Below are 16510 nucleotides of genomic sequence, written 5' to 3'. Positions count from 1 at the left end.
GATAAGATCAAAAGGATCCCACACGGGAGAAAACTTCCTCTTCCTTGGTTGATCCATAGTTTTCGATGACAAGCCAAAAACCAACGCAAAGCAAACAACACAAACTATCTCCATCCAACAAAACCCACAAACGTGTCGATACATTTTCTGTTTATAAATACAATTTGGCGCGTTCACAACCAAACAACACAGGAACTGTATTGGTCACGTGGTTTTCATTAAAGAGATACGCGCACCGACACGGGGCTTCGCCTTGTTTTCCTCGGCACATGCGCCGAGGTTTCAGTGTCGTCAGACCCATCACTACTTCACGGACTCGGACAACTGGTAACAAACCTCGCCTTCTCTCTCTGAACCTTGCCTTGTGGATTACCCCTCTTTTTGTTTGCTGTTTACGGACTTCCTGGTTCTGACCCCTTGCCTGTCTCTGGACTTACCCGACTGCCAAATCCCCTCACTGGCGACCACTGCTGTTTCCACCTCGCAGTTCCTGGTTGTCGTGCCTGCTCCAGACCAAGCTCGATTCCAAACCGTGAGTGCCGCTCTTAACATTAGCAAGCCTAATAATCTGGTGTTTTCAAATAAAAGGTTAAACCTTTCTGTGTCCTCTCGTTCTGACTCCGTCCACGCTCTGCCTTGTCAGAAAACTGTTACTTGTGTAATTTAGTGACTTGCTACTGTTCATGTCAACACAGAAAGATCCAAAACATTTAAGCTCTACACTTAAGAGGTTTACAGTGCCTATAAAGTATTATTGTGGATGTTTTACACTTTTTCTGTTATTAGAAATCCATCATGGTCAATATAAATTGGCCTTTCTGACACAAATTTTTGTTTTCATAAACCTTCTTTAATGATAAAATTAAAACAATTTCCTACAAATGAATAAAAATCTGTAATGCAAAATAAACAATAGCATAAATATTCACCCCCTTTAACATGACCATCCTAATTCAACTCAAGAGAAAAAATATTATCAGGTTCTGTATTTATGTTTGTGTTTTTGTAACCTCTTATTGGATTTTTCTCTCCGGTCTGTTTTTAATCCCTGTGTTCATGCATTTCTTAGTGTCAGTGTCTTTCCCTGTGTTTTTCAGTTCTCTCCTGCCCCGCCCACTCTTACCTGTCCCCAGGTGACTGTCATTTTGAGTTCATTAGTTGTATCTTATGTGTTTAACTATTGTTCCATAGTTGGACATGAAGTTACACACTCATGTACAGTAGGTGGTGGTATGCACCTGGCAGTTAATTGCAATCTGCTATTAAGTGAGAAGAAGAAAAACATGAAGCAGTGAGGAGTTCAGTGTCTTGCTCAGGGACATTTCAGCTATGAAGCGCCAAAGTGGACAAAAGCTCTACATACAGACTTGCTCGAGACCGAATGAGCTGCGCGTGACACCGAATGACCGGTGCGCGATAGTGAATCACTCCCGCGCGAATGTGTGACCCGCGCGCAAGACCGAATGACCTGTGCAAGACGGTAAAAGACTTTTTTTTTTTTAGAACCCCCCCTCCCCAAATAAATCAAAAACCTATTTTGATTTTCGATATAATGTATGTGAAAACAGTTTTATGGATCCCTTCTTTTCATTGTTTGTTTTGTTTAAGTTGGTAAAGACAAGATTGTTTCTTCTTGGTGTTATTATACTAAAAGCAGCAATCCTTGAAATTCTCTCAACACCTTCTTTGTGTACCACTAAGTATTAAACGAGTGTGCTAACAACCACCCATGTGAGATGTTCTCACATGCAGGTCGTATATTTGCACGTGTCAGTCATTGGGTCTCTGGCCTGTACATAGAGCTTATGTCCACTTTGATGCTTCATATTCAACATGTGGAATCGAACCTCCAGCTGTCTCGTTGGTAGATGACTCCTCTAACCACTGAGCCACAGCCCCCTAGTGTTCACAGGGGTCTTGGTGGTCTCTCTCACTATTCTCCTTCTTGCCCAGTCATCAGTTTGTGAGGACAGCCGGCTCTTGGTAGATTTACACATCTCATACTCCTTTCATTTCTTGATGGTGGATTGAACTCCTTGGGTATGTTTCGGGTCTGCTTTAAAACATTTTTATTTATGATTATATTGAAGATCAAGACTGAAATTTAAGTTTAGTCACAAGTGCTGAGATTTACTTTGAAATTTTTAGTTTATTATAGTATCAGCTAAAACACCAGAGTCAACAGGCTGTTTTATTTTTAGTTTATAAATCTAAAGTAATTGTACCTATATTACTACTTTTTTTTTTTTGCTGTTCTACTCTTCAGTAAAGTGACATTATGGGCCTGACAAGCTGATGTTAGTTAATTAGCTGGTTATTATCCTACTTATTTAGCATGCAGTAAGCTGTATATATTTCACCTGCTAGCTCTTGTAGCTTGTTGCAAATGGTTACTGCAAGCATTTGTTTTAAAACAGCGTTAACTTGGAAAAAGAGATGGGTGCTGCTTCCCTGGTAGACAAGCCATGACTGACTGTGTTATTCACCGGATAAAATGTACAAGCAACCTACTACGTCTTTTTTAACGAGCATAAACGTTTAAAGGAATTTGCACCTTAGCCAATGTACACAACTGAATGAGGGCTTCGAACAACGGGTAGGAGAAGGGTAGGCTGACTGGCGCTCCATGTGACCACGGTTTAGTCAAAATTGTCCCAGTAGACTGGCTTTTGGAGCGGGTTGTGAGTTAGGTTTTACCTTTACTCTTAAGTCAGTCAACAGAATAGTCAGAACCAAATATATTCCAGTTTTCTTACAACTGGATACTCAGTAAATACAGTGAGTTGCTCTTAGTTCAAGTTCCTTAATTAAAAAAAACAATGTTACTATGTTTAAAGTTCACATAAAATATTGACACTCAAGGATTTATGCTCATTTGAACACATCTATGCACAACACTGGCTTGACCTAAAAATGTATATGAAGTGGAATGTGGAACCTTGAATTAGGCTTTAAGGGAGGCTTGAATGCAGCCAACTACTATCTCACATGTTAGTATGGAAAGACCCGAACCCTTCAGACATTGTTTCAAAGTTCTTTTTTTGCTTTAGTCTATTCATCGAAATTCATTAAGAATGCTTTATAAATATCTAACAACTCTGCACTTAAAGCTGTTGTACCATTTGTTACATCTGAAACTCTTCTCACTAATGCCCAGCTTTTTAAAAACCTGATGGTAACTGAATGTCATAGTCAAAAGTGCATTATAGCCCTGATGTTTTTCGGATTTTTTTTCTAATGCACTTTGACTAGGTTGGACCCATTAAGATACTGTATATGTATCGCTTTTAATTTGCCACATGTTTGAACTGCTGCAGTCCCATTAACAGGCTGTGATTTTAGCCTCAGATCAGGCTTCCAGAGGAATCCAACATTATGTAGTAATACAAAAATGAGAAAGAACCGTAAATAAATTTGAACTGGATATTTGGATACACCTCTATAACTGATCAACTTTCAAACTAAATCAATTCAAGATGTTTGCCACAGCTAATCAACCCTAACAAACACAAATGTGGTTATACCTCTGTTATATTTACAGATACTTGTTTAAATTTAGGTGTGTTAGTATCTGTGAGTCATTCCCTACACATACTATGAGTGCTAGCAAAAGATCTTTGTATAACAGTTTGAAAAAAGTAAGTGTGAGATATGCTTTCCATTCTAAAATATTAGTTTAATTTTTTCCTGTTTTTCTATGTTAGGCTTTGGCCTATCAGTCTTTTATAAACTGTAAAATGTACCATATCAATAAAATTACCATCCCACATGTAGCAAATTTTGAACGTTTCAGTGCACCTTCCTTTCACTGACATCTTGAATGTCAGAATGAGGCTGTGAGAAATATTAAAGTTGTGGGGATTTGGGTTTTTGGGTTTCGGTTTATTCTTTTTGTTATTATCTTGTTTCTGTTTGAGTTATTGTTCAGTTTAGTTTTTCCTGTTCTTGCTTGCTGTCACCATTCACTTCTCCCCAGTCACTCTTTTGCCTTCCTGCCATGCCCATCTACACCTGCCTCAAGTCTTGATAATTGCTTCACCTGTGCCCACTTTCCAATCACCTCCTGTATAAAAACCCAGTCTTCTCTTCCACACTCCGCTGGATCATTGCTCTTGGTTCCCTGTAGTCTTGTTTTGCTCCAGATTTTGCCATGCTACAACTTTGTTACTTTTAGGTTTTTTGCTGCCACAACAGCCTTTTGTTTTTTGTTAACTTAATTTTAATAAATTTGTCTTCTCACCAAGATGAGTCTGGGTTCGTCTCCGTTTCCACCCTGCCTGACAGAATGATCCAGCCACAAATGAACCCAGCAGACTCCTCCCCTGGTGTTACCCTCTCTCCAGGAGAAAAAGCTCAGATCCTGGCCGAGCTGCGGGAGGAGCACCCGCTTGCTTTCTTGGATGGGCCCAGGTCATTTGCGGCGGTTTCCACCCGATCCCGTGGGCATCGTCGCCGAGGGAGGGCACTGGCTTCGGCAGCTCCCACATCCTCACCTACTCCAACAGTTTCTCTGGTGGGTCAGCGGCTCGACGCCACCTCTGTCTCTCCAGTGGATCGGCCGTCTCTGTCTCCACCTTTCAACATCCTCCAGTTCCTGCTTCGCATTCTTCATCAGCTTCATCTACTGTTCAGGACTCCGATTTCGGTGACGTCAGCACATTAGAGATTTCACACACCGAGCTTTTGGACATTTCATATCAGATCAGTAAACTACTCACACTCACTAACACTAATCCGGACTCCAAACATCATCTCGCCACCTACCGCATTATTGAAAAAATCTTCCTTTCCCGCCCACTTCTCCTCAGCATGCCACCATTAGCCCAAGTTTTCTCCGAGATCACTTACCTAAAAGGACATCTTACTGACACACACACTGACTGTCTGCCAAGTTCCACCCAGCCTATAAAATCTGCCCGGTTCGTCTCCGTTTCCACCCGTTTAACATAAATTTACAAACTTTGACATCTATTAATACCCTCCTCTGAGACTTTGCTCATGAATTCCCCCTGACTGCAACAGCAGCCGACAGGCCCTTTGACGTGTCTGCTAAAACAACAGGTGGAACCTGACTTGGGGTCAGCTTATATTGGATGTCATTTTCATATTCAGCAGTTGAGCTGAATGATTATTGTATTTTCACTCACCTTCATTGTATCACTGATTATAGTTTTCTTAAACAAGTAATAAGTGCAGAAATCATCTGGTCACCGAACAATAAATCTGTGCACTCGTAACAAACTTCATCTCCATAGAGAAGTCTCACAGAAGCAGAAACAGAGGATGGCAAAGCAGTCTGGCACCAGAGCAGTGTAAACACAGTAGCTGAAGAGTGAAGAGCGTGCCGTCAGCGGAGCTGTGATCAGAGTCATATTGCTGTGTCTGAGTGCCTGCATATGTGCGTCACTGAGTGTGTGTCTTTCTGTTTTGTGCGCATAGAGAAAATGCACCTGTCCTTCTGCTTTTATATGTGTCACACAGTTACGCTATGAGGATTTGAATATAAGTAATATAAGTAATAATTTTACAAAAATACTTCAGATTCATTAATTTAAATGGAAAAAAATGCTATAAAAAACTAAATTCAAAAAGTGATACATGCATATGTATTTAACCTTCTTTTCTTTGAAGCTCCCACTGTTACCTTCAGAAGCCACATAATTAGTTAAATAAGATCCACCTGTGAGCAATCTAAGTGTTTAATGATCTAAAGCAATAAAATTATACACACCTGTTGTAAAAGCCTCCAAAATCAACACCTCTAAATAGTAATGGCTACCATCAAGCAAAAGACAGCATAAAGACCAAAGAGGTCGGAGACAAAGTTGTGGAGACGTACAGATCAGGGTTAGGTTATAAAAAGGTATCACAAATGCATCATGAAATTTTGGCAGGAAAATGACATTGCTTTATAAAAATCAAGCAGGACGTTTGTAGTTTCTTCCCTAAACATGTGGAAGAAACTGCTGTGATCAGATGTCCAATCTCAAACTTTTAGGCCATGAAGGACAAAACACCATACCTGGTTCAAACTTACCGCCTCTCGTCATACTGAGAACGCTATCCTTACAGAGTTTATTTTCTTACCTGTGTTTTCTGTCGATCTTTTCAGAAAAACTTGAACTCTGGGTACAAAAATGTTGTTAAAATATGACATCTGATGCTGAAAATTGTCATTCCGCTCTAAGTTCTCGTGAAATCACTATCAGACACCATGAAACCATCCTTAAAGAACTCAAGGGACAACAACCAGTCAATGCTTGGATCAACTGGGTAACATACTTTTAGGTTTGGAGCAAATACTTACCATTTTGATGTCCTTTGTTCAGGTACCTGTTACTTCTCTGTCTTCCCCAAAGAAAGCCAGCAGGTGAGTCATACCACTGTGCTGGTGCTGGTTTTCCTATTACAATATCTCATATCCCTTCCCACAAAGTTTTTTGACTAAACTGATCTAAGATCGCCTTTTTGATTGGTGCATTAAGAGGGAAACTTTTATCATTGTCCAAAGCATATCTACAAACTATCAAGCTTTGTTCCATTCACCATAAAAAATAAATATTCTATGTTATTATACATTACAGTTTTTGAACTAAATTCTGCTCAGATTTTTTTCAAGTTGCATCCCATGAATATGTACGACCTTGTACGAATTCGGGAAGGGGGTGAATGGAAGATGACTTTCAAGACTCTTTTGGGTCATTTTGAGTACTTGATAATGCCATTTGCACTCAAAGATGGCAGACCATCTTTCGAGCCCCAGTAAATAATGTTCTGAGGAATTTTCTCAACCTGTTTGTTTTTGGCTATGCTGCCCATAAAAAGCATTCACCCTTGGATGTTTTATGGTTTCACTGCTGTCATAAATCAATCATGGTCAATAAAAGTTGGCCTTATTCAAAACATTTCTCAAAAAAAAAAACTAAAAAAATTTTATTGTCAAAATGAAATCAAGCTTTGACAATTACAGAGTAATACCAAATACATAAAAATGTGTAATGCAAAATAAGTAATTGCATACATATTCACCCCCTTTAAAGTGACTGTCTTCATTCAACTCAGAGAAGTACAAGTCAAGGGATGGATACAAAAGAATTTTCAAAGCCCTAAACATCCCCTTGAGTTCTGTTGAACCCATCAATAAATGGAAGGAATATGGGACATGTGTAAATCTACCAAGTGAACAGTAAGAGACCACAAGACACCTGTGACCACTTTGAAGGAGATCCAAGCTTCAACAGGTGAGATGGAAGAGACTGTGCAAACAAAATCTGTTGCCCAGGTTCTTCACCAGTCTAAGCTTTATGGGAGAGTGGCAAAGAGAAAGCCACTTTTGAAGAAAACTCAGATTAAATCTCAACTAGAGTCACTAAACAATCTAGACAAACCTTAGTTGCTTACCTACAATTAGCCAACTGTTTAAATTTAAGACATGCCAGATTGTCACTATTTTTTGCCTGTTTCCAGTTTTCTATCACCTATCATGCTGGATCCCAAAATGTCAAACCAGACACCCTTTTTTGACTGTTCTACCATTCTGATGAGCCAAAAACCCCCAAGAACATCTTCCCATCATCTTGTACATTTGAAACACCTGGTAGACAGTCTTGTAAAACAGGCTCAAGACTTAGAACCAGACCCTGCCAACAGGTTCCCAACCAACTTTTTGTGCCATCCTCTGTATGCTCACAAGTTCTGCAATGGGTCCATACCTCAAGACTCATGTGTCACTCCAGAATAAACCATAATCTCAACTTTCTACAAAGGTCTTTTTGGTGGCCTTCCATTAACTATGATGTAAAAGAATATGTGTCTGCCTGCTTGGTGTGTGCCCAAAGCAAAAGTGGTAATTTCCACCTTCTGTTCTCTTTCACCCCCTGCCCGTTGCTAGTCGCTCATGGTCTCACATCTTACTAGATTTTTTCACTGAGTTGTCTCCTTCAGATGGAACCACGGTTGTCCTGATCACCACAAATAGATTCTCGAAAGCAGTCCATTACTTACCCTTACCCAAGCTTCCTTCAGCATTGGAAAATACTCAACTTTTGATGCAACATGTTTTCCAGCTGCATCAGATTACTACGGACAGTGTCTCAGACAATGCCCCCAGTTTACTTCCCTGGTTTGGAAAAATAATTGTAATGCTCTTTGAGCCACCATTTGTCTATCATTTATTTGTCTATACAAACGGCCAACCTGAGAGTCTCAACCAGGAGCTAGGGATGTCGTGTCATCACCAACATCCCCACATTTTAGAACTCACAACTATCATGGATGGAACATGCTCACAGCACCCTGGCCTCCTCTGCTATCAGACTTTCACTGTTTGAAGTATCATTGAGTGACCAACCTCCATTGTTCCACATCCAAAAGACTAAAATCACTGTTCCCTCCATACAACATCAGTTATAATGCTGTCCACGAATCTGGCACCAAACCAAGGCTGTGCTCATACAGACTGCAAAACAGAACCATTAAATAGCAGTCAGAAAGAGGTTCCAGGCTCTTCAATAGTCTCAGAGCCAAAAAGTGTGGCTGTCATCTCACGAATTACCCCTCAAGTGTACCCACAGGAAATTGGCACCCAGATCTATTGGGCCCTTTGAGATAAAATCCATCATTAACCCATCATCTATAAGGATCCATCCCACTTTTGACATTTCTCATATGAAACCTCTGTCATCAATGACTCCCGATGACTCCAGTTTGTATTTAAGGTTCAACTGAACCATTACTCTCTGTTGAATCGTTAAATGTTACACAGCAATCGTTTTCACTTTAACCTCCAATGTTATTTCTATGTGTCTTGTGAAAATACTAATGCTTATAACTTACCTGTGTTTCTTGGACCTCTCATAAGACACATCTGTTTGGAAAACCATCCTCCATTTACATACCTCAGAAGAAAGTAAGATGTCTGCTCAGTCTGCTGTCTTGTTTCCTTTAACTTTTACACTACTCACCTTTCTTGGACACTGGAATCCACTGAACACCTGCAAATGAAAAAATCAAATAAGGACAAATTAAAACTTTACATATTAACCTACAACTATCTACTCACCTGAAACATCTCTACTTCCTGCTCCTGTTCCTTCCTGCAGGTACAGTCATATCTGATTTTTGTTTTCCTTCAAAACAAAATTGTTTATTTTCCTACCTATGTTCTCTGTGGATCTGTTCATTTCAGAAAAACTTGAATCATGGGTGCAGAAATGTTAAAATATGACACAGAAGCATCATTTATTCAACCTGAAAGAGCTGGAGTAGTTTGGTCATAAAGAATTGAGATGCATCATTTTTTAGTTTTACTTATTTTAGAATTCTTTAAAGCTATCTTCCCAAGGGGCCATTGTAGCTTGGTGCTCAGTGCTGTGGTCTTGTTATCCTGAGGCTGCAGGATCAAGCTCGGGTTTTGTCAGGAAGGTCAACCGGAGTAAAAACAACTGCCAAATCTTTTGTGCGAAGTTCGCTTGCTGTGACAACCCCTGAAGAAGGAAGCAGCCAAAATGAAAAACATTTAAAACTATTTTCCCCTATTTAACTTTATTACTATGAAGTATTTTTGTATAACTAATAGTCATAATGAAAATAAAAATTCAATAAAATTCCTTGTTTTATGGCAACAAAATAGAAGAAATACCAAAGAGTGGAAGTGGATTGTATTGCATGTAGTTCATGTGGTGAGGAGAAATGATATCAGTGAAATGTTGTTGCAAGAAATTGTCTGCTGTTTCCTGTTTTGAAGGAATCCATAAATTTGTTTTGAAAGTGATTCTTGTTACTTTGAAGGACCTGCAATGATATAAAAGTGCTTTGGTTCTATTTTTACAGCATGGGGAAACATGATATTTGGAGGAGAGGTGACTTGTCAGCCCTGACTTGGCAGACTGAACAAGGTCAAATGTTTTTCGTGCTTGTGTAACCTTTTCACACCTGTCACTTGCAGTAATTAAAAACAATTTTTCATTACAGTGGGTTCTAAATTTCACATTCATTTAAAATTATTCATACAATGCCTGTTTAAAAGTAAAATATGCAAACACTGATTGGTTGAGTGGTGTAGATCAAATTTATTTTCATTAAACTTAATGGATTATGGCACTGGCTTTAGAATTGTTGTAGAAATAACAAACTAAGCAGCTTTACCTCAGAGGCTGAAGAAATGGCTTAAAATCAAAAGGTCACCTGCTCATTTTCTTAAACAGCATAAAAGATTATCAGCAGTGTCCTGCTCTGTTAACCGTCACAGTTAAAATACTCTTAAGGAATGCACTCAACTTCAGGGAACCAAATCTCTTACATGGATTGCTCTGAGTGAGTCTTGCAGTCTTGCAGTATGGAATGGAATAGTCCAAATTATTGTGCATAAAAAATGACTCAGGAGAATGATGGGAATGTCTTTTACCAAAACTCTTGAATTTAATAATTTTTGTTTGTTTTTAGTATGAAAGCTAAATTACAACCACAAACAATTTTACTTCATCTTTTTCTACCAACATGTTTGAAAGGACTCTGTGAACATCTGCTATGTTTAGATTTAGTCTCTGTAGATAGAATATCTCTAAGGTTAAGCCTAAACCTGTGCAATGTGACTCATCCGAATAAACTTAATTTTTTTTAATTTTTATTTTTCAAACTATATAATGAAGTGCTACGGATGGCTTGAATTACAAGGTAGATGGTAGGGTTAAATCCCATATTAAGAGCAGAAAAAAACAACAGCTTGGTGAGAGTTTAAACATTTATGCATTTGATTTCTTTCCAGGTAAGTAGTTCCTTAGGTCCGTAGTCGTGGCGTGGCAAGAAACCTGAGTCGTAGGCACAAACAGAGATCGTGATTAACACAAGGAGCATAAATTAGGTTAGACGCTGAGGCGGAGAATCTAACCCAGAAGGTTCGATGCTCCAGCGAAGATCTGATGCCCGCCTGCTGCTTAAGTACTGGCTGGTCTAATCATTGGGAAACTGGAACACCTGTGGAAGAATGATTAGTGGCTCTGCCCACAAGGCTCTGCCCACAAGGCCAAACCCAGATCCTCACAGACAGAAGTGAAGAAATCTGCTCTTGCTCATGTAGTTGCAAGACGTGCTTTTTTGCATGGACATTTTAAACTCAACAAGAAATTGCAGCACTGAACTCCTGGGAAGCCCATCCGCCTAGGGTCTCCATTCTTCTCTGACTGGACAGATTTTTGCTTCTCTTACTGTGACCCGACATTTTTATTATACAGACTGAGACAATACACTTGTAATTTGCAAATTTTCACAAAGACACTGCCACCGTTTTTGAAAGACGGTGCAGAATAACAAGCAAATCTTGAGAACATGTCCCTATGTACGCCTCGGCTGCCTGGCTGAGGTGTACTCTCTCCTGACCAGAACAGCCACAGAGAGCCGCCTGTCTTTCTGTGCTATCTCCTCCATGCACAATATTTGTGATATCTCCTTCCTTGAGTTCTTTGCCTTTTGACTATCTCTAACAGTGTCAGCCAACTGGTTTTCATCAGTGCAGTTGAAGTTGAAATAACAGCATTGCAGTTCACTTGGTTTTTCACATAAACACGCCCACAACCAAAATTCTGACCTATCACACAATAGCTGATGCACAACCCTGCAAGAAAAGTTCTGCTTGTACCTTCTGCACAGAAAGGGCTCTCAGAGCCCATGTCCAAACATAATGACATTACTTTCATTATCTAACTACGTCAGCAAGAGAAGATTTTCACTTCTCGCGGTAAATAATCACAGCTTTATTATTAACCCTGCTGTACTTGAACCTCCCACTGGGGTCAGTTTTTACTTTGAAATAAATTTCCTGAGTTCTTACCAACACCAATATTCCAGCAGCACAATACAAGCAGACAACAATAAAGTGTATATATTTTCTTTAATTAATAATGCCCCCTTTCGTTTTACTTTTAGAGCTTTTAGATTAGACTGTGTACAGTATAATTTGTCTTAACTTTCACTTTAGCCATGGGTGGTTTGTTCATAAAAGCAACTGGGCAACCAAATGAAAAAAACAAACAAACATTTTTTGTTTTGTTCTTTGTCAACAAAATGTTGACCTTCCTGAGAAGTTTATCCTGTCTCTGAGTCATTTTCCAGTCAGTGTAAAGCCTTGCTCTGTGGAGTATTGACCTTTTTTGGAAAATCTTGATGGAAATCTCCCGACTGCTGTCTTTAACTTTCACGTAGGTATTACCCCGTACACTTAGATGAATCATGTCACATTTAAGATCAATCTGGCTGACATTGTGTGAGACTGCTCAATTTTTATGTTGAGGGTCTTTTCTGAGGGCAGATTTTGCTCTAGAATATGACATTTGTTGTGTCTCACTGCAAAGATTATTCTGTTTTATGATATGTGAACTGATGTCATTTACTGTTATCTCTTTATAGCTGGCTGACATTACCTAAAAACAAGCTATATTTGGAAGGGTTAAAAAACTTTAGCCAATGAAAACACATGCCTGTGAAACAAAAGTCAACCCTCCAATTGTCACAATATATTGAACCTTGAGTACCACAACAGTTTTGTTTTGTTTTTTGTCAGCACTGCAGATGGATCTGTCTCTGTATAACCATGATTGACGGTGTTTCTGCAAAAAGCTTACCAGGTTTGGTGTGAGCTGGAAGACTTGAACGATTTAGCTGTATACAGTAGCTGGATTTTGCCTCCCAAAAAAAGGACTAAGTGAGAAAAATACACAGTATCCAACAAAAACGGCACTGTTGTACCGTCTGTAATCAAAAGCAGAAAATGAAACTGAATATACAGAGGAAATCAGACTTTGACCGTGCATAACTCTGAATTAGAAAAACACAACACATGCCTCAGGAGTGCACTGAACACCAATTATTGTTTAAACATTTGCATTCTGAGCAGCCCTCTGGCGGTTCTATGGAAATCTGTTGTAATTCAAAGCAAAAAGTATAAAAAAAACAAATCAGGTCTGACTTAGGCTCTTTTAAAGGATAACTATTTTGTCTCTTTTATTTTTAAAAATTGTTTAAAATGAAGATAACTTGCTTTTAGAGAAAGTTGGAATCAATAGGACCAATAAAACCAGAAAGTATTAATCTGCTGTGGTGTACTATTCAGCTGAAAAAGGCTTTACAGAGTTTTATTTGCCTTAAAAGCTGCCATAATAATATTTCTCCTTCAGCTTGCTAACATGGAGAGAGATTGCTGTGAACATATATTAATGAGCTAAAATAAGCATGAAAAGCTCAGCAAGGTTAGAGTCATAATTCTCAGTCCCGATTTGAAAAGCAAATATTTTTAAAGAAATGATAGCACGAAACTGATTGGAATATTATTATTTAAATTATATGATCCAAAAACTACAATTTTCCAGCTTCTGACTGTTTTTTTCCCCAGAAATGTATATTTTCTTGGATTTCTGTGTACTTTGGCACTGCAAAGCACTTGCTTAACTGTCCATAAAATGTTAAGAGGCTTCTTAGAAGTTGTACAAGTACAAATCCAATTTGAATTTCTGAACATATTTTCTTTATTCCAACATGGTGCATTTTTCTTTGGCACTGTAGGAAGAACACAAAACAGCTGCGAGATGCCTCAGTTTATCACCACAAAGCACAACACGCTTTACATTAGTTTCCCTGGAATACCGACAGCCTCGTCCTGAATCGGCTGTCAATTGAAATGTAATTAACGCTTGTTGGCTGTTTGACTAGCTGCTTTACAGGGACACTCACATCTTTTTGAAGTCACACATGGTATATTCGGGCCAGTCAATGTAGCACACAACCCTGCCGGGGAGCTGATCCGTGTTAGAGTAGTAGTACTGAGGAAAGGCAAGAAGCAGAGCCAGAACCCAGATCACACCCACCACCACTTTGGTCTCTGTGGATGACATGCGCTGCTGCAGGGGGTGGATAATGGCCATGTACCTGTGGAGACAAACAAAACATACAATGATAGTGAAGAAAACACACACAGCTTTTTGAGCCCAGAACATGTTGTGCACTGCATTGCTGTGAATAATTTAAACAATCTACAGTAACGTGGGAGCATACATGGAAAAAAGGAAAAGTGGCCATTCAAGACTTGTTTTCATAAAATACTGTTTTGGGACTCCTAAAATGTTTTAGTGTGGATGCAAAGCTGAAACAATCATAATCTTTTGTGTATTCACAAAACACTGTACCTGTGTGGATGGCCCCTTAAAGAAAACACGCCCAAACACAACTTGCAGGATTTTAATATTCAGGCTCACTGACTCACATAGAAACATCAGAGTTTTCTTTCTTTCTTTCAAGCAGAAGTCAAAAACACAATCTGCTTTGTTAAAATTAAATGTCACTCTCACTCTGAATGATAAAACCAAATGCTCTCTGGAGAGAAACCAACATCAGATGTAAGAAAAAAAAATCATGCCTGAAAACAGATTGTAAGAATTCTAGTCAAATGACTCCCCAGAGCGTTTAAGTATTCATTTCACACTCTCACAATCATATTTCTAATCAGAAAGTCACTGTGAGCTTGAAAAACTTATGACTGACCTCATACTTCATTAACTGTGATCCTCTTTGAAAAGTCTGCATGAAACTCTTTTTTTTTGGAGAACACTTCTTTTTCAGCTAACAATACAATACTAAATGGTGAGGAAAACTGTGGATGTTTTTTTTTACATCAGATATCATTATTATCTTTTGCTGTTTTCTAAAAAAATGCCCTGTCTGCTATATGTAGATGCATGAACAGAGCACCAACATCGGTGTTAGAATTTCTTGACTTCTTCTTAAGTAAGGTTTTCCAGTCAATCACCACCGTGAGCCAAAGAGGTCCAATTAAAAGTTTAATCCCACTAATTATCCAAATGAATCTGGTAAATGGACATTCTAAGTTTCATTATATCAAACACACAAGGAGGTCTTGGAAATCAAAAGCTCCCTGCAGTCAGCTGAAGTTGTAAGATCACAGCTTTGACGTTTCATTTTTTTTACTTTGGCTCTACTTAAAACATTATTATTAATATTATTATTATTTTCTGTGCAGCAGGTGAGACATATAAACAAAGTGTAGAGGTCAGGATCAAACACACACTTGCAGTGGACAGCTTTAATCATTAACACTTCTACTGGTATGCCACAAAAGGAAAGGTCATTACTCTTTAGTACATTAGTTTATCGAATTTAATCAAAACAAAAATCTACATAGAGTTCACACAGACTAGTGTGTTATTTTGTAAAATATGTTTTTCAAATAGTTACACAGCCACTTGAATCAAGTTGGGTTAACTGGACAGCCACAAATGATAAAGCAACAGACTGCTAGTTAGCTTAGCATAGCATACAAATTGTAACTGGTGACACATGTAACGCTGCATTTAATTTACCCCAAAAGTCAAAACTTGGATCTGGGAGTGACATGAAACCCGAGTTAACTGTGTTCCACTTACAAGTCAGTAAAACAGTTTAATTTTCTAACTGCTGGGCTAGGTGACCAAGCTAACTAGCATTAGCAACACAAGTAGGTAACAATGAATTTCTCTGCATTTTATGCTTTCTATCACTGTGGCAACATGTTTATTTATCATTTTTGGACACTAATGTGTGTGTGTCTGGATAATTGAGATACAAAACACTAAAATTGAATATAAAACTATTAATGCAGCTACCAGCTTTCCGTGTATGAGTCAGCCATATTTGGTTTTGAAGTTGAGGCTGGTCAGGAATATCCTTTTCCATGGTTCCATTTTATCGTCCCAACCTGGAACATAAACCTTCCAAACTTCTGAGCAAATGGAACACACCATAACTATGGCCTGGCAACACTTAAAAAAATATATAAAACAAATTTAACGTGTTTGTTTAATGTGTGTTTTAATAACATTGTTGTAGTTGTGCTTTATAGAACTTTGCTAAGATGTTCATAAAAAGAAAACTATGAAGACATGTTTCTTCATTTTGTTTTGTCTCTCAAGAATTGCTGAACAAACAAATCATCCCACACAGCTGTCGTGTGTGATGTTTATTATTCACAAGCCATTTCAAAGAGAACAGACAACATCTTTCACAGACCATTTAACCAAATGAAAGTAGAATTTCTTGAAGGAATATATATCACCTGAAGCATACCCTGTTGGGTATGACTCTCAGATATGACCACACAAAATTTTAGCTTAATGTCTGCAATTTTAGCTTTTTGTTTGCTAAGGTCAATTAGATTAACAAGCCTTCTAATAATCCATCCATCCATCTTCTTCCGCTTATCCGGGGTCGGGTCGCGGGGGCAGCAAACTAAGCAGGGAGACCCAGACTTCCCTCTCCCCAGCCACTTGGGCCAGCTGCTCCGGGGGAATCCCAAGGTGTTCCCAGGCCAGCCGAGAAACATAGTCCCTCCAGCGTGTCCTGGCTCTTCCTCTGGGCCTCCTCCCGGTTGGATGTGCCTGAAACACCTCATCAGGGAGGCGTCCAGGAGGCATCCTCACCAGATGCCCGAGCCACCTCAACTGGCTCCTCTCGACGTGGAGGAGCAGCG

The 16510-nt window shown here is 39.0% G+C and overlaps 1 protein-coding gene across 1 annotated transcript in view; it reads right to left on the bottom strand.

The window, feature by feature from the left end:
- Nucleotides 1-16510, bottom strand: part of tacr1a (tachykinin receptor 1a) — an 85064-nt gene that overhangs the window by 28889 nt on the left and 39665 nt on the right. The window contains exon 2 of the mRNA XM_037979062.1: nt 13723-13917. Within this exon, the coding sequence (XP_037834990.1) occupies nt 13723-13917 (195 nt within the window). The remainder of the gene's footprint in view (nt 1-13722; nt 13918-16510) is intronic.

This window comes from Kryptolebias marmoratus, linkage group LG1 (assembly GCF_001649575.2).
Source record: "Kryptolebias marmoratus isolate JLee-2015 linkage group LG1, ASM164957v2, whole genome shotgun sequence".
NCBI classification, from domain to species: Eukaryota; Metazoa; Chordata; class Actinopteri; order Cyprinodontiformes; family Rivulidae; genus Kryptolebias; species Kryptolebias marmoratus.
This window is presented reverse-complemented; position numbering and strand designations above follow the sequence as displayed.